Source organism: Colossoma macropomum, unplaced genomic scaffold (genome assembly GCF_904425465.1).
Source record: "Colossoma macropomum unplaced genomic scaffold, Colossoma_macropomum, whole genome shotgun sequence".
NCBI classification, from domain to species: Eukaryota; Metazoa; Chordata; class Actinopteri; order Characiformes; family Serrasalmidae; genus Colossoma; species Colossoma macropomum.
In genome coordinates this window covers 16,843,883-16,868,896 of record NW_023494795.1, presented here as the reverse complement: position 1 = coordinate 16,868,896, position 25,014 = coordinate 16,843,883, and the positions used below count along the sequence as shown (strand labels likewise).

Here is a 25,014-nt window from a genome sequence, read left to right as displayed (position 1 = left end):
GATTCCAGCTTATGAGTTCCCTTGTGAATCTTGAATCCAATACAGTTGTGGGGGAGAGAGGAGTAAAGCTGACTGGTCTGTCTAGTGGCAAATCACTGCTCTCTTTATTCATATTTGTTAGATATTTACATATTTATCATATTTTAAGAGGGAAATTATTGGCTATTGGCTCCACTGAACAGAAGGGCTGTTTGCATCCTGCATCATGTTCATGAAACCTTTCAGCCCCAATTTTGTGACTATTGAGAGCACCTGGGAATTAAGCAGTGCAAATGGACGTAAACTTAAATTCCTATTCCAATTCTCCAGCAGAGGGCATCATTCTCAAACATTTTTCCCGAGGAAACGTTCAAAGTAGAGAGACTGGACGGACATCCCTTTCCTGAGAGAATCGTACATTTTTTTCCTTTAATGCTCATTGCAAACTAGCCGTTTGTAAAAGTGTTTGCTGCTTTAAATAGTGGCGGGAATGAAAAGTGCCAGCTAATGAAACTACACAGAGGACACAGTGCTGATGGAGTCGGTTCTGGCCTCAGGCTGTGGAGGACTGTGGTGTGGTCAGCAGCTTCCTGAGCCCCTCAGTCTTGCTTTCTCATCAGGAACTCAGCAGTAATGGCACTTAGACAGACTGGCTGCATTAATAAATATGCCCTACAATGGAACAAGCAAAGCCTGCAGACTCGGTGTCTATAAAGAAGACACTTTCATAGGATTCAAACTAGTAATAAAGACGTGATCATTCCACTGTTTTTATTACATCACTTAAAAGGTTTTATAATCATCAAGAAGCTTAAATTCGATTTTTAATATAATTTTAGGTTTTCTTTTTGGAGAGAGGTCAGACAGACAGACGGGATTTCTGCTCACTGACCTGTAGGGTGCTGCTGAGAGAAGAGTGATGAGGTCAGTGCTTGCCCCGCTCCCAGTATGTGTCAATCAAAGCGTTACGTCACGCGTCTCCATGGCGTTTCCGGCGCGGTGGGCGGGGCTCCGGTGTCCCGGTCTGGAGTGTGGGAGCGCGAGCGCAGCTTGGACACGGATGCGCGCGGCCATATTCGGCTTCACACAGAGCCACACCGGCTAGCACGGGCTAGCGGAGACTCGCCGACTGAAAGGCCACCACTCCCAAAATCCGCGGGCACGTTTATGTACCTCGGCGTAGCGTCTGGAGTTCTTCATCGGGGGCTCTCGTGTTTTTTTCGGGATACATTCGTCCGAGGCTGAGAGGGAATGGACGTCCGGTCAGCGTGAGATTCGACGGGATTAAAAAAAAGCTCCGACATCGCAGCTTTTCAGAGTGGAAAGTAGCGTACAGATTTTGTCGGGATTCGCGTTAACGGTAGCTAAAGCAGATGGAACCGGCGGGGCCTCGAGCGTGAAGAGCGGAGAGATTTATTTAGCGCGCCGATCAGAAGCCTCGTTTAGTGAAGCTGAACATAATGTTAGGCTTGTTTTGCTAGCTAGCTAGCTGAATAGCTAGCTAGCAAGTTGGAGTCTGGCACTTCAGTGCTCCAAATCGGCCGAACAGATATTCGTGTATTTGTTTTTTCGTTGCGCCAAGCGGCGCAGGGTTCGTGTTTTCCCCCACCAGTTCACTCCGCTTCGGGGCTGTTTTTTCTAGGCTAGGGAGTGGTGGTCAGGCCTTGACTGATAGAAAATGTCTGCGAAGGTGCGCCTGAAGAAGTTGGAGCAGATGCTCTTGGATGGCCATCAAAAGAACGCAAGATCACTTAGTGTCGAGACACTTCTGGATATTTTGATATGTTTGTTTAACGAATGCAGCAGTTCGCCCTTGAAACGGGAAAAACATGTGACGGACTTTCTGGAATGGGGTGAGTCGGCTTATTCTCTGATAGCGCTTGATTATATTAGTCGCTATCTGCGGCTGTCCCTTTGTAACTGTTAGCCAGCCTAGTAACTCGTTATTGAAAATGACTGGCTAGCCAGTTTCAGGCCATAGCCAGTGTGGTGCCATGACAGTTGGTCACTAATAGCTTATGAATGGTAAATGCTGAATCTTGTTTCTGCTGCATTCAATTTGTGACTGTAATCAGAACTTAGCTGTTTAGCCAATGCTTATTTTTAGGTTGTGTGCCATTATTAAAGTAGTTTTTAGGGATTTGATTATCCTGGAACTACACCAACTGTACATGTAACGTTGTTTTACCAGATAGCCATAGATATCAGTGATGTCACTTTTGCTGAATTTGTTTTCATATTTCCAGACACTTGTGGCAGAGGTTTTAGTTCCTGCTTAAGGGCAATGAGAAATCCCCCACCTTATAATAATGTCAAGTTTGGCCATGTACGAATAGACTGTTGCTTAGTGAATAATTAACAGCTGCTCTGTAATGCTGCGCTTGTTCCTCCATTTTATGCCAGAATCCCTGTGGCTTATTCTGGACTGTTCTGTGTGTATTTCTGAAGCGTGTTGGCAGACAAAGTCCCTTACTCCTCCTCCTCTGGTAGAGTTTGCAGTCCACTTGAGATGGACCCAAGGTGGCAACCACTTCTCTCTTTGGGGCTGTCCTGGCCTTGTGGACGCACAATGAGAGGATTCTCTGCTCTGAGTGTTTCATTGACGTCAGTAATGAGATTACAGCCCAGTGTGTCTGTTTCCCAAAAGAGCACCACTGTCCTTGAGGAACCCACCACGAGCAGGTGCCACCTCACATCCCATCGCTCACAATGAGCCATGAGTGTGACTCAATTTCCAGGACTCAGGAAACTTGTTTGTGTGTTCCTCCATAGCCCAGTGCTGGGTCATTCACTTCCTGTCTGGGCTCCTGAATGTGGAAAATTAAGCTAACTTTTGGCTCTGCGGATGCGTTGTGGTCTACACTTGCAACAGAAGGGTGCATCTAGTATCCATGTGCATCATGTTAAGGAAGTTATTTTCAGTATTCATGTTTTGGAGATCTCTCTGAACAGGCTTTTAGTTCAGTAAAACTTATTCGTAGTGGCTGGGCACTGTGAATAAACTCTTAATACTGCTTTAGACGATGTCGTCGAGTGTGTTTAGGGTTATTTGTTAAATGCATTTTTATTCTTTGGGTCTTTGCACTCCAGAGACCAGATAGATCTGCACCTCTTTATCATTAACTGACATATTGACCACATTTCACATTCTGCTATTGATCACAGCTATAGGTTTACAGTCCATCTCTGCTCACTCTGCCACTTTACTGAGTGCTTAGAAGCTGACATGGAGAAACAAATCAAGGGAGATGAGGAGTGCTAGTGAATTGCAATAAGATTTCATTTGAGACATCTTCTAGTTGCTTCCTCAAAAATCAATCTCAGGATAATTTCTTAAACTTTGCCTGGCCTGTCCATGTCATGCTTTGAGAGGACTTATGTGACTCCATGGAAGAAGTAGAATCGAGGTCAGCAGGATATGGACAGTGGTATGCAGGTGTTTGTGCTCGTGTGCCTACCTGATAGCAGGGCAGCGATGACTAACTGAAGGGAGAATAGGAAAAGGAGATAAACATATCAACCAGCATTTACCTTCAACTGCAAAAGTTCTCTAGTCCGCACTTCCGTGTGATCTCTCCTACATCAACATATTTATCTACTTTTTATTACGGGTGCGTGATGATATCGGATGCGTATTAGTATCAGCAAATAATTGTTTGGATTTTTAGATTTGACTGAAATTTCAAACAAGTATTTGTACTAATTATACTAGAATGTCTGCCTTTTAATTATTCTACTGCCTTTGTAAAGCTATATAAACACTATATTTCTCCATAATGCTAATCTAAAATATTTGTGTATCGGCATTGACAGATATGTACGTGATAAATATTGAGTAACGGTGAGGGTGCACTGATGTTAGAATTTTGGGCTGACACCCATATCCCATATTTTTCATTATTTACATAAACATTTATGAAATCTCAAATCTTCAACTAGAATCTGTTAAATTGGATTAGCGTTTCTAAAATTATTGTAACACTCACTTGTAGAGGGTTAAAAATGCTGTAAAATTAAGTATAGAAGCCCAGCATTGCATACATGTTGTTTTTCTACAGTATAATGAATACATCAAACATCAGTTTAAAATATCAGTCAGATCTGAACATCTGCTGATTTTTTATTTATTTTTTTTTAACGCAAACATCTGCAGATACGCATAATGATTCCAATATCATTGTGCATCGCCAGGTAATGCGCTCAGCCTGCTGTTCTCATATCAGTGCATCCCTCCTATTTATTATTTCAACAGTTCATATTTAAAATAGGAATGCTTAATGTGTTCAGTGTTTGTGTGAGAACAGATGTGGCATATCTCTCTGGATGTGGTGGTATTCTCTCCATGACAAAAGGGAGGTAGACTAGCTGTGCATCTCTCTGAATAAGGCGGATAGAGTCAGAGAGTAGCAGCTGAATAGCCTGGCTTACCACTGGTGTTTACATGTAAACAGCATTAGGTTCTGTTCTTTGAAGGCATGCTGCAGAGCAGGTTATGCTTCTGTTTAATTCTGACCCAGAGAGAGAGAGAGAGAGAGCGCGCGCTAGCAGGGAGTAGGCTTAGGAAACATTGCTCTCTGGCTGGCATTCCCCCATGGGATCAGTGCTGTTTATCTGTGCCAGTCTCAAACATCAAAGCCACTGCTAGTCAAGCATGCTGTGCTGCTGCAAGAGCTTTGACTAGAGGATACTCCCCTTCTGAACCCTTAAACCTCCCAACACACTGGTTTTCAAAAAGGTCTAGAAGAATAAAACACAAGACAACACAAATACCTGGTCCCTCTGGAGAAATAGCTTTTTGCAGTCACTGGATTCATGCCCTCTGTTTAAGTGCTACTGTTCACCGAGTGGCTAGTTGCTTGCTTTTCTCAGTCGTGGGAGATGCTCCTGTCTGCCTTACCTTATATCTTTGTTAAATGGAGAACAATGGCGTGGTGGTGTCTTAAATGTTGCCCCTGAAGCGAGCAGATGTGGACTTGCTTGAAATACAAATGCAACGAATAAGCGTGAGCTTAAACTACGCCTGCAAAGATGGTAGCATGCTGACTGCTGTGTTGGGGATGTTGCCTCATAACTATGCATATTTCAGTTTTTCCTCCATGAGTGAACACCTAGAAAAGGTAAAGTGCTTTAAACCAGAAGCAGTGATTTTGCCGCTTCTGCACTGCACTCTGTGTTCAGAATATCGATATGGCAGTATATCATGGATAAGCTCATGGTGATATGTTTATTGATACAGTGATAGCTGTGTCGATATTTATGGATGCCCGAGTGAAACAGATCAGGTCTGAGAGGCCGACTTTTTACAGCATCCACTTTGTGGCAAATGTGTTCTAATACATAGTATTCGATAATGTCATTAAGAAGACCACGTTGCTATGTTGCTAGGCGTGCTGTAACTGACTCTGAGAGCTCGTCTCATCATTGTTACTGCAGTTACAACCCTGCAGGTGGCTGAAGACCAAAAGCAAAATATATCAGAATGACCACAAAAATGTCTTAACATGAAAAGATATGTAGACACTTTAGATGCAGTCTCCAGAAAATGCTACAAGGATAAGATCACCTAGATTGGTGGACCGGATCCACATAGCCTGTGTATATCCAGAGTTCAGAAAATTCCAATCTCTTGAGATTTTACAAAAACTATTAAAAATGACTACCAAAACTGCCAAAGCTCTTAAATAGTAAACTTATACACATATAGAGCTGAAGTTAGCTTTTTTTATTCGCCAGCTTCCCTTTTGAATTATCTGTTCCACCTTAAATGGTGCTGCAGTTACATTGACGTGCCTTAAACATAGAATGAATTATGAAAGGTGGCGATTACGAAGCCAACATCAGCTTATCTCAATAAATATTAAATGTATGGAGCCCTGCTGGTGACATCCGGTACAAAAAAAAAATGCCTGGCCATGCTGTATTAACGTGTGGGAATGAGATCCTAATGCGTGGCCCCGACTTAGTAAGGTGTGGGGACGAGATAATTAAGTTGTGGCCACAATCCCACGCCTTACTAAGTCATGGCAATGCATTAGGATCTCATTCCCATGCCTTACTAAGTCGTGGCCACACCTTATTTTTATTTATGTGGGATGTCACCAGCAGGGCTCCATATAAAAGTTGTTCACTAATAATTTTACAGTTACAGACTTACTTTACCATATGACCAGCACCTCAGACCATAAATATGATGTGGTTATTAAACATGTCTGTCATTCTCCCTTTCCTTATTCATTCATTCATTATTGCTATAGTTTTAAGAACAAAATTTAACCAGCAAGAATTTGGTCAACATCTGGTGTGTTTTGTCATTGTGTTAAATTGAGGAGCTTGTATCATGATATGTATTGTATTGTTACTGTACAGTTAGTTTACACTGCCACTGTACACTGTCACATCTTTTGCCATAGGCTTCCATGATAATCATTGTAGTATTTAGTATTGCTGCGCAATGCAAATAGTGCAGTCGTCACATTCATGTAGCAATGGTATTTTTTTCATTTTTGGCCCACTTGAAGCGTGTGTGAAATACAGAGCTACTGCATTTTTTGCTTTTGACTTTTGATCTGGCTGTGTCTGTTATTAGACAAGGTTGTGTTAGCCTAATTTGTGCAGTTGATCCTTTTTTTTTGTGGTATGTGTCAATAAATATGCACCCAACATTGAACTAAGTTAGCCTAATGCCTATTCTGTCTAGAATAGTTAGCCTAATAGTTGGCCTACTTGCTAGTATTAAGCAAATATTGATGTTCTAAATGTGTGCTGGTCAAACCTCTTATCAAAGACACAAATTAGTGATGTGAAGGGGCGCATGTCAAAGCCAGAGTGATTGACTAGTACCCTGGATAACACCCTTGCCCGGCACCAACGAGACTAGATGTTTTTCACTGTGTTCTCTGAAAAATATGTTGAATTTTGAAAGGATGTTCATATGCCACAGAAGAATTCTGTAATGTCACATTTCAGTCTTTCTAGCAGTGATGTTAGCTGGGGAACCTGTCCTCCTCAACACTATATAGCAAAACGAAGTCTAGCCTTAAAACATGAAAATCTTGCTTGAAAGACCACAGCAGCAGCAATGTAGCCAGCGAGAATGGATGTTTACAACAGATAAAGCATTGGATCAATCTTTCATTGTGGCCAGTGTGTCTCTTTAAATCACCTGGGGGCTCATATCTGTCCCAAGGTACTGGAGAGCTGGTCTGTTCTTTGGGATCTAATGTAGAAACCCTTTGCATACATCTGTGGAAGTGTCAACTTGCAAGGCTTCAGTTGTAGATTCTTCTGTTTGCACTTAAACCCAGATTCATGCATCTTAAGCTTAACACATGCTATTTTAAAGGCTTTTCATTCTTTAATGATGGTTTAATATCATTACTACTCTCATTAATGTAAATCCCCTGGTGTGAAGTAGAGTTGTAAAGTTTTGCGACTTGCTCACCTCTCAGAATGTTCCATTGTGTAAATTGAAACCTCATAACATTGTGCATAAAACTGTGGCCAAACACAGCAAGATCAGCAATTATATGCTAATTAGACAGACCAGTAAACGATCCAGTATTTTAGTTGGCTAATTTTATCTGTGTGTTCTTGCAGACATTCAAATAGTTGTTATGATGGTTTTGATGAAATAACTGCTGTGTCATGTAGCTTAGAATTACACCTCTTTAGATGCTCCTAATGTAATTGCCTTGTGTTTTCAATAGCATTGGTTTGAGTTCTAAGAATTTTTGAAATGGAGGTTTATTTTTATGCATTTTTGGAATTAAATGACATTGAATAATAGCATGGTAATGTTATCTGCTCCAATTGTTGCTTGAAGCACAAATATCTGACTTTACCCTGAATGAGTCTTATTTTCAGGAAATTAATTCAATCACTTTTGGTTCATGACACACAACTGTGAAATCTGTCATTTTTTAATCAGCTAAACTGATTTTAAGAGGTTGGTTTGAAGGAATCTTCAGTAAACCAATCCCCAGGTCACAGGGTCTAACGATTGATGCTTAAAAGAAGGAAATGCATAGTCTGCGACTCCTCTTACATTGGAAATGCCTGGTATGTCCTTCACCATGGGTGTTTTTGTAGCCTGAAATCTCCCATCTGCCTGAATAGGCCTGAGAGTTTATTGCACAACTCGTATTCACTGTGCTGGCCATCCTGGATCATCACATACTTTCTTGGCACACACTCGAGGCTTAAAAAAGCCCTTTTACTCAGAAGGTTAGCTTTTCAATTTTGGATTACATTTGCTTTAATAGTCATCGAGTGTATGCATAAAATGTTTGCTGTCTTGTATCTGAAAATGCTGCTCCTGTCTTGCCAATTTCTCAAATATGTTTGGCTCCAAAACTGTTGTTTTAAAACTGAACTCTGTATTTGAGTTAGAATAATAAAATTACAATTATAAAATACATTTGTGGACACACCAGTTGAGGATATTTATTTGTATTAAACTTATTTTGTGCCTCAAATTCAAAAGTTTAAGCTTCCTTTAAAACTCCTGTGCTTGTGTTATGTTCATTTCAGCAGTCACCTCCCTGAGGAGACTCCATGCTGTGGCAGTTTTTCAATATGTAAGCATAATTGACCTATCTGTGCTCCATCCACAAATGCGTTCTTTATACTAGCTGTTGTAAAGCTGGGTAACATAATGAGAATGTTTTGTGTACAAACTGCCTAAATTACATTATTAATTTCAACTGATGTTTTTGTATGCATGTGCAAAATGCTTTGCTGTGCAATCTTGCTAATAGGGATTTAAATCACTGCAGTCAGAACAAAACCTCATATCTCCAAAATTGTAACTTTACAGGAGAAGGAAAAAACATACTTCACTTTTAATGTAAGTCAGTGGAACCAGACTTTTTGACTGAATAATTTTGGGCCATTTCTTTTGGTCCGTTCATCATGAAATTTACACACAACATAAAAGGCAGCATTTACTTTGAATGATGTCAAAAACTGAAAAATGACATAGAAAAATGGAAAAGCTGACTGGCTTAGGCACTTTAGAAGCCTTTATAAAATAGTTGAAAGATGTACACTTATGAGTGCAAATATTAACTGAGTTCTGTGCTAATGCACTAATTAATCATTGTACCTCAATGGCTCTTGAAAGCCGTTGACGTCCACCACATTCTTCTCTATAATTTTACACAGCCATGTGTGATTACCTCATACTGCCATGCATCACACTTTCTCTCCAAGAACATAGATGAACTAGCTTTCTGTATTAAGGCTTGTGGATGCTTGCTTTCGGCAGGGTACGTCATTGTATTTGTGCTATTTTCCATCCAAAAAGTGGTGCTGAACACCACTGTTTTTAGCTGCACGCTGGATATTTTTGTAGGCCTGTCAAACTGACTGTAGTACCCTCGTGCATACAATTCAGAAACATTTCTGAGCTTGAATGATGAACTCACCTATTTTTGTTTATTCAAAATGAAACCAAATTAACTTTTTTTTAACGTATTGATTAATTGTTGTTTACAGCTTATCTAGTTTTGATTAGCTGCATGTTACATAATGATTCATTCAGTTGAATGGGAATTTTGACAGTGTTCTGTATAGATTGTACAAGTGTCTCATAGTGGTTACTACGTAGAAATATGCTTATGGCAGGAGAATGAAATGGTTAATGGTGGAAAACCAATGTCAGTGTAAACAAAAATCTTAATATTCTGTTTGCAGAATAATGTTTTTTTTTTTCTGATTTGTGATCTGCTGTGCTATAGTTTTCAGTATGTTTGCTATCATGTTTTCCTGCTATTATGCTTTCTTACAAACTATTGTCATAAGCCATCAGAGTTCATTATCCAAGTAGGCTAGTTGTAGTTACAAATTTACTAATTGTGATCCCTATCAGATCAGTGGTTATTTAAAAAACAAGTCTGTCTTTACTTTAGGCAGACTTTGAGCTACAACAGAACTGTATATTTTTTGCTTGCTTTTGCCTTTACACTAGCAATTTGTCTAGCCAGTGAAAATGACAGTTAAAAGTTTGAAAAGATACAAGAGTGACTGGTGCAATTGACTGGTGATGACATGCAATTAACATAAAGTCAATCAAAAATCAGTTTCATTTTTTATTTTAAGTAGTTTATGTGGTTCTCTACATCAAATTAAAGTTTGTAGACACCTGTTCATCCAACATTCCTTTTGAAATGAGGCATTTGGCACGTTAACATTAAGGTGCCATAATATGTATCGAAAGTGATATTGAGATCATGAACGTGGGTTGTTTGACTTCCGTCTTATGCGTTCAGTCTCTTTAAACAACAGCCAAGACAACTGAACACTGCAAAACATTGCAAAATGGAGTGCAGGACAGAGTATAACTCTACCCTTGTAGGAATATAGAGATGTTACTGTGCCAGTTAGGTTATATCAGTGATGTTATGTTGAAAGTGCAGTATTTTTACTTTTTAGCAGCTTGGAACAAAAATGCCTGCAAGCACTGAAGACTCAGGAGGTAAAGGTAAAATGTGCCATTATTTACCAGAGTTGGTGTCGTGCTTGGAGGCAAGAGAAAACAGGGAGTCAGGACAGGGCATGTCAGGAATGTCTTTTAAAACAAATGGTGCACATTTTACGTAAGTCCTCTACTTATGTAGAGCCAAGGAATAAGAAAACATGTTGATATAGAGTTACAACTTTGCGATCGTAAGTTCTTCACTGGCCCTTTTGGAATAATTTGTTTTGGACACATAATGTTGTAAAGTTGCTGTCCCACAGAAATTGAAGTCACCTGACTTGAAGCAGTGGCACTACTGAAGGGAATTCCATTCATTCCTGAAAATATCCTCCCCCAACACAAGGCATGTGGAGGCGGTCTCCCCTTCCCCCTTCCTTCCCCTCCTTCGCTTTAAGGCACTAGGCCGCAGGCATGACAGAGATTAGCTGTTCAGGTCTCTCATACTTCTGTACTTCTCTTAAGGCCAAATGTATGTATGAGACCTCCCCCAGAGAACTCTGTGTTGGTTTAACTACATATCTTAGTATGATGGTTTCAGTATTTTTGATTGATTGCATTCTGGAGCTTGTCAGTAGTTGTTAGAAGGTTCTTCTTTGCTCTTATTATTGGAATGAGGGTGCAGGAAGGGAATAGTTTTTGTCTGTTCAAGTCTGTTCTAGCACACATATTTGGAACTGTCATGCCCATACAAGCTTGATTAAATATTTTATCTCATCACAGGCTGTTTAACTCTGACCGTGAAGATGATTTGCCGATTAAGACAGAGGGTCGTTGATGTTTTTGCTCTCCCTTTAATTAGTTACAATGTTATAGCATTGACATGAACTTTCTTAGCTGTTTTTATAATCAGGTCTTTCTTTTGCTCAAGTAAGACTTATTAATTATTATTAAATATTGGGGGTAGGTGGAGTATTTTTATATGTATATATGAATGTGAGCTCATTTAGAAAGACATGGTTTGTATATATGTTGACATTTAAAGATGAAATTATTTTTTGTTTAGGCTGAATTCTTGCCATGTCAGATGCCCCTTAGGTGCACCAACATTTAGACCTGTTTTGGTAATCAGTTAATTCATTATAGCTTTGATTAATAACTTAATCCAAACGTCTGCTTGAGAGTGGTAACAGGTTAAATTACCTGGCCTTATTTATGCCCCTGACAGTGCTCTTTTAATTGGTCGAGTTGTCCTTAACTAGCAAATGATGGCAGTTACATCCTGTGCTATGATCATGACGTACTTTTGAACACTGAAAACTGAAGGTAAAACTTTAATGTTTTGACTTTTATCCTAACTGGTAAGCATGCTAGAGTCTTAAGGTGATGATTCATATTGTCTCCTTACCATAAATATAGTTGTTTAGCTATACTTGACAATTGTTGCCTTCATAAGTCCCATGATTTCTCAATCAATGCATTTACTGCTTTCTTTTATTTACATTTATTTGTCTCAGTTAATGTCTGTGAAATCTAACAACTGTAAAAGATGATTGCAGTCAGAATAAATAATAATAATAATTGCGATAATCTCCATTAATTGCGAGTTGTTTAGACTTTTTTTTTAAAAAAATCTCCAAAGTTTACACTGAAAAGGTTGGTTGCATTTTTGGTGTCTCACGATCAAAGCATGTTTTCGGTGGTCTACCTTGCATGGCTGTCAAATTTTCTCTATATGTTTTGATATATTTTTTTAACCTCCTTTTTCTCCCCACTTTCAGATCTGTGAATTTAGGCATGCGGTTTGGATTATGCTAACAATTGACTATAAGCCTCTGTTACTTTTTAGGTACTCAAAACAAACCAAAGAAGCAAATTTCCCACATGAAGCATGTCTGATTCACTAATACTCAGTCACGTAAATGCAGTATTTGGCTGGACCATTGCTCTAACTTGCCAATCACCAGAGCTCATGTGAGATTTTTAGTCCATTCAGGCAAGAAGTGACATTGCAGAAGTGTTTTAGCAACAGCTTAACAGAACACTTTCCAAAAAAAATTATTTATTCAGTGTCATGTGCGAGTGAGTTGCTCTGTGCAAGTGCAATATACAGCTGATAGTTTCAAACTCTCATCATTGCAGTACTAGAATGATCATTGAGAGTGTAAGCATTGCTAAGAGATGAAAGTTGCAGAGTTGCTGTGACCTTGATGCGGGCTGTGTTCTCAATCAAGAAATATCACTGACCATTTCATGCCTTTGGTACTACTGTCTTTGGTCCGTGTGGTGGGGCGCAGCAGCTGTTTTTGAACTCCTGTTAATTTTTATTTTTAATAATAAAAAAATAGCATCACATCACATAGTGAGGATTACTGTGTCACTGTGATGAGGTAGGGGTGTGTTTAAGTTAAGTTACCTGCTATTGAGCTAGCTTACACAGAGAGAGTGATGTGGTTGAAGAATTGTTTTTTTGTATTCTGTGTATTGTTACTGCAAATTTGCTCTTAAATTACATTTAAAGTTGCTTCAAAAGTCTTGAAAAGTATTTCATTGAACTTGAGGATGCCTAGAGACTTGATAAGGCAGCTCTCTTGCTCAGGTTGCTCTGTACTGTATTTCTGTGTAACTGCAGAAGGCTTTAGAAAGGTTTTGCATTACTACCAGGGTCGTGTCTATTTCTTTCAGCCCACAGAAAGGGAAGCTGAAGTTCACATCTGAAGAAAAGAAAGTTATTTGTACTGTTCAAAACCAGGGTCTGTGGTTAGAAAATCTGCATTAATGAGGTAACTCAAGTCAGCTAATGCTGTATTTAAATGTGTTGTGGCTTCAGTCATTCACCACAGGAAACCCTGTTACCCTTTCATCATGCTAAGATAGTTAGATGTGAGGATTGAATCAGCAAAGTGTTCAAATGAATGTAGTTTTAAAGAATCAGGCTTATCATATACAAAACATTTTCTTGGATTTTAGGATGTTCAATCTATGGAAGAGAGCTGCAGGCAGGAAGCGGCAAAATCGTTTTGTTCTGACGAGTATGAGTCACTTTTTGCTTGGTCCAGCTGGGGTGGTGATTGAGGCAAATCACATTGTAAGAAAACATGTGCTAGCTGTTGAATGGCATTGTAGCAGCAACCCATTTTGACCCTGAGGCCCTTTGGCTTTGAAGCTTTAGCCTTTAGCTTCAGCAGCCCTTAGAACCCAAGATTGAGGAAGGGAATGGTTGCATTTGTAGTAATTCGTTCATTCATTCCTTCGTTTAAGCGTTTATGGTGAACTGAGACCATAGGCCATGTGGTCTCAGTGTAAGTAGCCTCCATGTCAAAAGGCTCCACCTATGTCTTCCTGGCTTTTATTGTCAGCCTGGGGCTTATGTTTTCCTCCTGGCTTGTACAAGAGGATGTGGGTTAGTTGAGCTTTAATGGCGTTCTATCGTTTTTGGTGTAAGGCCTCTTGGGGGTGTCCTTTTGTCAGATGAGCTCAGAACCTAAGAGGGAGGTCTTTCGCTGACCCTCTCACCCTCAGATGGCTGGCTCATTCCTCAGCTGGCACACGAGGAAAGTTATCCGATTTTCCCAAGGGAGCCCTGGAGAAAATCCCTGAGAGCTGAGGATTGTGGTGCGGCCTTCCATGTCAGAGCCTATGGCTTTACATCTTACTATACCATACCTGCTCTTTTATCCCCAGGCCTGGCCCATCTGTAGTAAAGCACACCAAGGTTCCTGAGTATAGGCAAAGCAGGGATCCAGCCACGGGTCCGCAGGGCTGCCTGGCAGGCAGCCGGCTCTGCAGGGAGCTGCCGGTAAATGGCTGGTTTGATGGGGGCTGGGCCTGCGTGGCAGCTGGTGCAGGATAATAGATTAACCCTGGGCGGGGCCCTGATGCTTTTACCTCCTGTTACCAGCCAAACCAACCCCCCTCCTCCTCACTCTACCAGCCTAAGCACATATACTAGACTCCACTCCCTGTTCTTCTCACATTGACATCCCTATTAATGTTTAATAAGCCATTTTGTGCCTGTCAGCCCACTTAACTGCTAGACTATGTCAATTGGACCTGCTTTATGATACTGATTATGTCTCTGTTACTTTGTGTCTTTGTACAATTGAGTCATAAGGGTCAAAGTTCATTTATCTTTCACATTGCTCATTTGATTATAGTAGTTGCTAATCCCTTATTGCTCTATTTGTGTTTGCAGTTATGGGATCAACAAAGAGAATAGCATACCCAGTTAAGTACTTTTGATTGTCTGTTTTTATTGGCTAATATTTCTTCATCATTTTTTTATCAAACGATGACCTTAATGAACTTCAGTTTGGATTGTGGGCTTTAAGGTGACATCGCTATCTAGCCATGATCCTTAACATCCTTAACAAACACACATTTGTTTCATTGATGGATAGATATTTTTGTAATGCAGGCCTCACCCCTGAGTAGTGTTCTTGGTATTTTGTAACTGCCAACCAGTTGTGATACCTAACAGGGGTGTGCCAGCTTTTAGAGCATGTTACTCAGGTGTGGTGGCTCTTAGAGCTTAGTTGCCCCACCTTAGGGTTGGGACTCCCATACACTCCCATAACTCACAAACAAGAGAAGATAGAATACAGAAGAATGTAGCAGGAACTAGCAAACAACATAGAATATGCACGATAAGACTGATACCGAGAGGACTGGGGAAGTTGAAGAGAAAATAAATTACAGAGCTCCTCATTTTGAGTGTGAGCAGCAAGCATGTCTTCTGATCTTCTTTCTCTTATGTTTGCCCAAAGGTTGGGCTCCCATGTACACAGGCCTGGTTTCTTCAGGCCAAGAATAGCAGGGAGGTAAGACTGGTTTGTGACAGAGTTGCCAGGATCTCTGATGTTTTTCTTCTCTCTGAGTAGTATGAAGACCTCCTGTGTGGAGAGGAGGAAATGGCTAACAGAATCCCCAGACCAGGCCTTGTGGATGTTTCGCAATGCAGCTCCACTTGTTATCCTTATGTCTTGTCTTTTTAAAGGCATGTACAGTGTTTCCCTCACAGGGTTTTGTGAGGCTACAGTGGGTGGACCTTACTCTAACCCTCTGGGGGCCCAGAGGCATGGTCCGCTGGAAAAAGATTTTGTATATTTTGAAGTTAAATGCATCAGTCTAGTGTACTTTGAGAGCAAGATTTAAGAGGTTAGATCTGCACAGAACTTTGTGCTCTAAGCAATTTTGTGCTTTAGTAATTTATTCATAAGCACACTTGTTATGGGTATAAATGGTGAGGACACAGCAAAGAGGTCACACCCACAAAGCATGATAAAGGATTTTAACAGTTCACAAATGGTCAAAGCAAAAAAAAAAAGACTAGGGCAGCATATGTAACATGTGAAGCACAAACATTAAGCTTAAAACAGCAGCAATAACCTTGGTAAGTTATCCTGATTAGTTAACATTACAAATAGCCAAATGTTACATGAAGAGCCAGCTTGCTCATCATGTGCTGAAAATTATTACTTTGTCAGAGCATGTGCATGACATAATCTTGTATGTTTGCCGCCTTGCTGGCCACAGCAAAGACCTTAAGAAAGAATCACATTTTAGAACTCGAATATTACAGTAGCTGTGGTCACAGCATGCAGTCGTATTTTGAAGGACATGATAGCAGCATTGATGTCAACTTTTCCAAAACAGAAACAAGCTAAATGTCTGTTTTAAAGTGAGGAGACAAGTCGGACACACTGATGTTAATGTTCTCTAACTAAGATTGTTAATCATCAGTGACAACTTCTGCTTTAATTACCTGCATTATCTGTTTGTGGTCTTACATTGTTAACCATAAGATTGTGTTTGGGCTAGTGGAAACTGCAGGGGATACTGTAAAGTTCATGGTACTTACCGCAAATCAAACAGTGTTGTGTCCTCAAAATGCCTCATGCCTCATGCATACAACAGGGAACAGGAAGAGGGCTGACTGGGAATGAGATGCTTTGCCAAAGCAATGCGGCAAAACAATGGCTATTATTTTATCATGAGAAGTGTAAAGATATTTTCAGATAATTATGAAACTTTAAAAAATTAGCCTATGGTGGACTGCCACCGTCTGGATAAGTAATGAGAAACGTTGATAAATCATGGTATAATTAACATTGTTTACTTAGTGGTTCCTTATTGGTATTGACTTGAAAAGTCCTGGAGTAGCCTGTGTATACCAACTGTTTGGCAGGTATTGCCCAAGACAATGTAAAGGAGGAGGAGACGGCTTACTGGTTGAAAAACGAATGGGATAGCTTGTAACGCTCAGCAAGGAGTATGTTTACAGGGAAAGTCCCCTGCTTCAGTAAAAACAGCCACAAGCTGGGAAAGCCGCAAGTGGGAAATGCCCTCCCTCGTTGTGGAGATATGCATATGCGCAGTAGCCAAGGCAATTTGAGTAAACATGCTTTTTGCGTTATTTGAGCCAAACGCTGCAAACTATTTATGCAATTTTTTTCAGATTTCACAATGATTTAAAATATGTTTTTCAAATGTTACTGTGGCTTTCAGTTTCAGGTTTGTAGTTCTCTATTCAAAGAGATATGAGCAGGGTCTTGTAAGACTGGAAATAACTGCCTGGGGTTTTTGCCAAAATGACCACTAAATGGACAGACATTTCTATAAGGACTTTAGTATCACCCAATGAAAGATTACTTTTACACAGTTGACAACACAGTCTGCCATTGCCAGAACACATGTTGGGGAACCTTATGAAGTTTTGCTCTGCGCTTGACCAAATCACTTGGCACACTCGCACGGAGCAGTAGATTTTTTTTTGGTCCAATTGATCTGGATTAGAAACTCTAAGAGTTAGTTGCGCTCAATTTTTAGTATAGTTGTGTTTGATTGTTTTGGTTCTCAACTGTGCTCTTAAAGGGCATTGCTTAATCAAGCAGTGTAAAAATATGTCCCTCTAAAAGAACATTTGCTGACTGTTTAGCTATTCTGTTACTCAACTGATTTCACTTATGTGTAGCTTGGCATCTTCCAAAGCAAGCATCAGTTCTGGTTCCTGGAAGAGAAGAGATATGACTCCTAATGTGCTGTATTTGTGAGGATTATGCCTAATGCAGCAGCCCAGGATACTATCTGTAAGATCCCTGATGTCACTCATTCACTCTGCAAACATCCAAACTCAGCAGGGAATCCCTGCCAATCAGTAGCACATATGTTTGGAATTCAGAAGGAATGTTTGATATTTAGCTTTATAACCCACAGGCCTATGTGTTTAGTGTGAGATGGTTGGTTAATAATTTCTTCTTTGTGAGTGATTTATTTTTGATTAGACTGTGTGCTTTGCGTGGGCTATGTGGTATGGTCATTATCTTAAATTATAAATGATATCTGTGGATTTACTGCTTGCTCTCTGCACATGCTTCTTAAATGTGTTAATCTATGGCACACTTTTGAGAAGGCTATGAAGCAAATCAATAAATAAAAGATGTGTTGCTGTTCGTGTTACTGGGGAGAAGCAGTATCTAGAGCAGTGCTCTGTAGCTGAACATGGTCCTAGTGCTTGTAGAATTCATACACTGTTGGATGTTATAGATCAAGTGTGATTCTGCCTGTTTTTCAGTTCCAGCTCTCTTTTTTTGTCTTCTGATTCTGCCAGCTAAAAACTGACATAAGCCCTTTCTTGATTGTTCTAGCCATTGCCACGGCCATAAACGTTGTTTCAGCCCCCAGTCATGGCGAATGCCCTACAGAACCCGTTCTGACCCTGCGATGAGGAAAGAACAGTGTAGACTGTGTTAGCCATCTCTCAAGTGCTGTTTCCTCATCCTACTGACCGGCAGTGGACAAAAGTCCTTCTGATTTCCTCACTTGTTCATCTTTACTTAGATACATGTTTTCCGATACTGCTACATTTCTGGGAGGAGTTGCGGGGGGGTGCAGACAGAACAGTGCACACTATTCTCCCTCCTGTGGTCTCCCACTTAGTGGCTCTCTACTGCTGTGACTGTCTCTGGGCGCAGGCAAATGTCTGCATGGGAGATGCACTTTTATATCTAGACATTTCACAGAGGCGTGTTGTTGGATGATTTCCACTCATCCAGTAGTGCAGTCCATTCAGAGCCTAGCTTGTTGGGAATGGGCCAGTCATTGTGGCAGGCTGATGTAGACTGGTTAGGTGTTTTTTTTTGTTTTTTTTTGTTTTTTTTTTTATTTATTTATTTTTTTATTTATTTTTTTTTTTACTTTTTAGCCCGCCTAAGGGAAAGCTGTCCTTCCTTGACATAGCTATTAATTTTAGAAATTTTACATAAGGTTAATAGTGCACTGTAAAACGAGCAAAGATCTTCAATCACTCACTCGAGCAACTAATTTTGTATGTCTAGCCAAATTCTAGCTAATTCTATTGCCTTGTTCAGCATTAAAAAGGGGCACGTATATATATATATATATATGTATGTATGTATGTATATATATATATATATATATGTATGTATGTATGTATGTATATATATATATGTATGTATGTATGTATATGTATGCTGATAAATGTGAGGATGTAGTTATAATCACAACCACTAATTTAACATCCTGTTTTTGTCTGGGTACAGGCACTGAGGCATATGTAGTCACTAGTGATGGGAATTTCCCTTCTTTTAAACTTAGTGGAGCATAGTGGTTAATGCTAGTGCCTCACACACAGGAGACTGAGGAATGATTTCAGACAAGAACACCATTGCTGTACTAAGAGGAGTACTTTGGTAAGACTACCAATGTCACATGCATCTACTGTTATGAATGGCCCTGGATAAGACCATCTGTTAAATTGTGGAATAAAATAATGTAAAAGCTGTCAATAATTTGCTTGTCTGATTTGGCTGTGGTTATGAGTAGTAAAAAAAATATATAAGTAATAAAATGATGCATTTTTGATATGTACATATTTGTTTTGAAATGTAAAATGCAAAATATATTATATATAATATAGGCCACAATAAGGTGTTAATTATTGATTATTGTTTCAGGCAAGAAGTAGTGTAGTGGTGCGTTCCTAGCAATAAATATACATTGAAATGTCTATTTGTTCAGTAATGTTGCATTTTGTTTGGTATGAAGTTTGTTTTGAATTTAATTGTTGTCAAATGACTTTTGACAAGTTTATGTATGTCAGACCATAGATGAGTAATGTAATGCTCCTTGTGATGGATGAGGAATCGTCTAATGTGCTTTGTGGAAGGCAGGACAGTATTTTTTCAGCCAGAGGGTGTTTGATTCACTTTCTCTTGAGCCAAATCATCTGTCTTTGTCCATGCAATGAAACATTGCAGGTCTCTGCCACTTCCAGTGCTCTGTTTTCAGGTGTCCTTATGGCTTAAGACTTATTTTTACAGTCTCAGCGGCCGGAAAGAGAATCAGTGTTTTAGAATAAAACTGTGGTATATATTTTTTCCCCTACATATTTTTAGGTGCCATAAGATCCAAACTTCTTACTACCTGATCTGTTTTATTCTCATTCATCTTGTGGCAGCTACCTAATTCTTCCTTTTTGAATTTTAATTTAAGATTATCTCTGAGTGTCTGAGCCTTGCTTTCACATCATGATAAGCTTTGCTGTAAAATTAACAGCAGTGAATCTGCTTCAAGGTCCTTTCCTTTGGCCCGCCTGTGTATGTAAGTCAGCTTGGCACTGGTGTGAATGGACCTGTATTTAGAGAGGCTGGAGCAGCTGCTGGAACAGTAGGCAGCACTCTGTGTTCCATCAGGACCTTACTGAGCCAAAAAGAGCCTTGGACTTCTTTGAGTGGCACAGTTTCAAGATGAGTTGATATGACTTCAGTATTGAGTCTTTTATCTAATGTTAGTTTCGCACCCTTTTGCCCCACTTTTACCGCAACTGTCCTATGTAAAGTAGTGGATAAATATTCAGGCAATATCCATTCTTCGCAGCTGCCGCTCTGATTTCAGACTTAATCATTCAGATTGTGGTGATGAGTTTATTGTAATTGAGAGGTCATGGCTTGTGTGAATAACAGAAATGCTGCATTATTCAGGCTGAGAGGATTATCAGATTACACATATGAACACCCCTCCTCACCCCACCCCCCAAAAAAGCAATATTGAACATGAAAAGATTGCCTTTGTCCTTAAGGAGTGCTTCCAGAAAAGTGTGCAACTCTCAGTTGCTTTGTCTCTTGGAGGTTTTTTGGACATGATGCACGCAGGACAGAAGCCAGTGATTATGATGAAATAGCCTGTAAAGAGGAGCTTTTGTAAAATTTGGATGTGCCAAGTATAATTTAGTAGCTAAGTGGGTTTTTATTTCTCTGTCTTTCTGCTGTTGGTGTGGAGGTGGTGGAAGGTTGCATGTGTCTGCTTACAGTCATATCTCATTTAGCTTAGTGTTTGTGTTCTTAGTGGGTGGTCATCATCCATGCAGCGCGTAGGCCTCCAAGCTCAGGCCTTATCTCTCATAAATCCTCACCTTCTTGCTTCATAGTCATGAGCACAGGTACAGTGGAGCATTAGTCATCATGTAAAGAGCAGTAAGACAGTTTTGGATTGATGTGGAGTAATCTTGTCTGGCTGTGTCTGAATATCTGCAGATACCGGTTAGGGCCTGGTAAATGTATCGGTCAGCCAATAAAATCAACTGATTATTAAGGTTCCATGTAATACACAAGGCTTTGATATTAAGGTATTTACTGCTGATTCAGCACAAGTAATGTTGCTTTATACAATATATAAAAATCAGGATTCCCAGCTCAAGCGATTAAATGACATTTATTTTCATTCACATTCATTGTAATTGAAATTGTTCCTGAAACTGGTTTCTGCAGAACATAATCTGACATTATATCCCTGTCTGGTTGTCTCCGCAGTGATGACAGTCTTGTGTTATGTTTGTGTGTGCTATGCCACATAACTTTTTTGTGTGTGTGAATGCACTTCATTGGTGTGGTTCTCTTGAACAGTTGAATAGTGTTAGATCATTATTAGGCCTGTCATGGTAATAAAATTTTAGCTGACCAATATTTGCCATAGAAAATTGCATTTGACGATTTAATTGTATTTGTTCATTCATTGTATGCAGCCCTTAAGGTACAAGCCCGGCTTGGCCAAATTGGCTGGTTTGCTATATTGCTTCCTTGATGATGATAACAATGACAGATGCAGGTAGAGCTCAGATAAACCAAATATTACTGACTGCTGCCATCAAAGTGTTCTAGCAGACGTCAAAAGTTAGATCTCTTGTTTTTGTTAGACTCATGATATGGGTTAATAAATGTGTTCTCTGATTTTTTAAAATTTGTTTAAAACTCCACACACCTAAAAAATGCACCCAATTCACATTGTTTGTTGCTATGCAGATATAAAATAGTTAAAGTTGGGATGTAAAATTGTGATCAACTTAAATCATTGCGATCATCTCATTTAAGTGGTTTGTTTTATTTTTATTAGGCCTATTCGTGAGCTTCTGTATTTTATCTTTGTTTAAAAAATACAATAATTGAGACCTGACACATCATATGAGTCAGTAAAACTATTGGAATCTGTTTAAATATTTAATTCTATAAAAATATCAGCCAATATTGTCAGTTGTTTGAATTTTTAGCATCTTGAAATCAGTATTTTTTTTTTACCAGTGACACAATTTGTTTCCATTGAGCACTAATACCAGTACCTATTAGCTGTTTACAACATTTAAGTATTAGTGTGGCTGATAATGTGAAAGACAGTAGTCGTTTTCTATAAATAAATCCTGGTAGTGTTTTCAGCTGGAGTGCCGTCAACCGGCACTGAAACTCTTAGGTGAGTGTCACGTGTAGGGCCTCGCCGGTGCTGTAGATTATTGACTGTAAACCTGATGCTAAGTGCTAGGCTCCTGTGATGAATCGCCTCTTGGAAAGCAGATGATGCTCTTTCCACGCCACTCTGAAAGCCCATCCCTCTCTGAAAGGTCAAGGCTGGTCGAGCCTGTTTAAAGTTAGTGGCCTTAGGACTGATAAACGTCTTTTCTGCACGAGACACCGCACATGTCCTCATATGGCGAGGGCTGCAGGCCGGCTTAGCCACGTCTTGGGTGCCTGCCAGGCCCCCTGCAGTGCCTCGTAAAAAAGGAGGAGGAGAAGCTTTTGTAGAGATGGGATGCTAACTTTTGCACCCTCAGTTGTTACTCAATGTGCATATTTTAGCATTTTTGCATATTGATATGGATTATTAGGACTGCTTGTAGTAAGTGTTTATTCAGAGCCTCAGGAGTACTGTGGTGCCACACAGCACACCTACATTTTGGGATTACATAGCACATCGTGTTCTTATATGGTGACAAACAAGAAGACAAACTAGTCTTGTAGAGCTTTTCAAGTTAATTAATAAATAAATCAAAAATAAATTATTATTGCTGTTTGAAAAATAAACTTGAAGCACTTGAGGAGGATGTTTACTGATTTATGGCTGTGATAATCAAGCCTCTCTTTTTCTTTCTCTCTGTCTTTTCAGTGAAGCCATTCACCACAACAGTCAAGGAGATGCGTCTCCACAGGGACGACTTTGAGATGCTCAAAGTGATAGGCAGGGGTGCCTTCGGAGAGGTAAGAAAAACTGAACTCACCTGTTCTCATAAGACTCTCCAGCTATCCCCATGTTTCTCAAGTCAGACAGCTCCCCAAGGCAAACTGCCTTCAAAAGTACAAAAATGCAGGAGAATGTTCTCTCTCATCACACTGCAATTCGTCTTGCAATGTGGTTTGTTTTGGTGTTCCTGAGTTTTGTTTTCATGACCCTTAGCAAAATTCTGCTGTATCATATTCGTTAGACAGCGCCTATGTATCCAATGAAAACCATGAGCTATCGGTGAAACAGCAAGCGGTTTTACTCTCCAGCAAAGCCCCCTTATCTACAGCCACAAGCTCGTTCCTTCCTCTCTACCTCCTTTCCCTTCTTTCTCTTTCGTCCTCCTGCTAGTTCCCCTGGGGCCCGGCCTGGCCTTACTGTGCTGTTTTTGGGCCGGGACAGATCTGGGCGTTTGAGATGGATCATTTGTTTAACTGTGGAATGTGCTGCTCAAGTCCCTTCACTACTGGCCCTGGCCTGCTCAGTCCATGTACAAAGCACATTCACTGTCTCCATCTTCTGCTCCTGAATTCTCTCTCTGGGTTTCTCTGGAACTTTATGGATAGATAGGTAGATCCGTCTTTCTCACTTGCATTTTGTTAACCTTATCCTTCTATGTCTTGTTTATTAGCTTTCCACTGAACCTTTTCTAAAATTGATGGAATAATAGATTTTTGATGCATTGCAGATTAAAATGTGCCTTGGCTGTTTAAACTGCCTCTCTGTTTCAAACTAAACTAAAGCTAAAAAAGCATCTTCTTCATGGAATTATGTCTTAAATTCTTTAACTGTTCACCCTTAAATGCCTCATGTTATGCTGGGTAAATGTTGAGCAAATGTCTCATAATCTATCATAGTGCTAAGGAAGAGGTTCTGACTGTCCTATTAGACGGTATTGGGCATTTACAAGCTTTATGCTCTGAAACAGAAAGTAGTTCTTAAATGAGCTTATGTAAGCTTTGAGGATATGGCAGCTCAGATATTAACAGTTGTCATTTAGCTAACACTTGACATGAAAAGCATTGCTCACTTTTTTTTTTTTTTAAAACAGCTAGATGGCTTGGTTTGTTTGTTTCACAGTTTGTCTTTAAACATGAGACCTCTGAACCACTATGTCTGGACTAGGGCAGCACAAAATGGACATAATGTGATGTGTAACACAAGGATAACATTACTTGAGAATTACTAAATCTGTCATATTTTATGATAGTCAGGCAGTCAGGCTATCATATATTATTATATGATAGTCTGATTGCAATTATTAAAGCTGACCACAGTTTCTTTCTAGAGTTTCTCATCTCTACATTTTTGTTGTAATATTTTAACAGAATTTGAAAATGCAAGTTGCCCTTTACAAATTTCATGCTAAACAGACAAGGTTTGACTCTGACAGTGACCATATGTTTGTCGCAACAGAATGTGAATGAATTAAATCAGGTTTTCAGCTGTTTAGATATGGTGAATATATGTAAATAAAAGGAAGATGAGATGTGTCTGTTGGTGATTTAAGAGCTGCTACGGGTTTATATGGACTTATATATTGCAGTCATCAGCTAAAATTTCATGATCACGATGGGCCAAGCAATAAATTGGAATTTCAAAATACAATGTTAGTGTAATTGACATGAATTGCAAGCATATCATAGTTTATCCAACAGTAGATATTAGTAATATTTTGCACATCTAGTGTGCATTAAGAAGAGCATCACTAACAGCTCCTTTAGGCAAATAGCAAAAATTACATAATTACTAGGGATGCATTGATACCGATACTGGTGTCAAGTACCGGGCCGGTACCATGTTCATCTACTCATTGTCATAAAAAAATCACCAATACCAACATAGCTGCTAATACAGTGCCACATCAGCTGAGTGTACACTGCTGCGCTAATAAACACACCGAAGCTTGCAGTGAAGGAGCTCTGCTCACACAATGTTACTCCGTGGAGATACAAAGTCGCTGGTAACTTTAAACATTCTGCCTTGGCACTCAAATTCAAATACATTTTTAAACACACGATCACAAGTACTTCTCCAATACGGGTGGAGACACAGAG

General features: G+C 39.7%; 1 protein-coding gene across 3 annotated transcripts in view; it reads left to right on the top strand.

Moving 5' to 3' along the window:
* The first annotated feature begins 1,000 nt into the window (after nucleotides 1-1,000).
* The window catches only part of cdc42bpb (CDC42 binding protein kinase beta (DMPK-like)), a 65,754-nt gene continuing 41,740 nt past the window's right edge, over nucleotides 1,001-25,014 (top strand). For 2 of the 3 annotated variants that reach the window (XM_036581643.1, XM_036581642.1), the window contains exons 1-2: nucleotides 1,001-1,832; nucleotides 22,844-22,935. In XM_036581643.1, the coding sequence (XP_036437536.1) occupies nucleotides 1,658-1,832; nucleotides 22,844-22,935 (267 nt within the window). In that variant the 5' untranslated portion in view covers nucleotides 1,001-1,657. The remainder of the gene's footprint in view (nucleotides 1,833-22,843; nucleotides 22,936-25,014) is intronic. The other variant, XM_036581644.1, reaches the window with a different exon arrangement.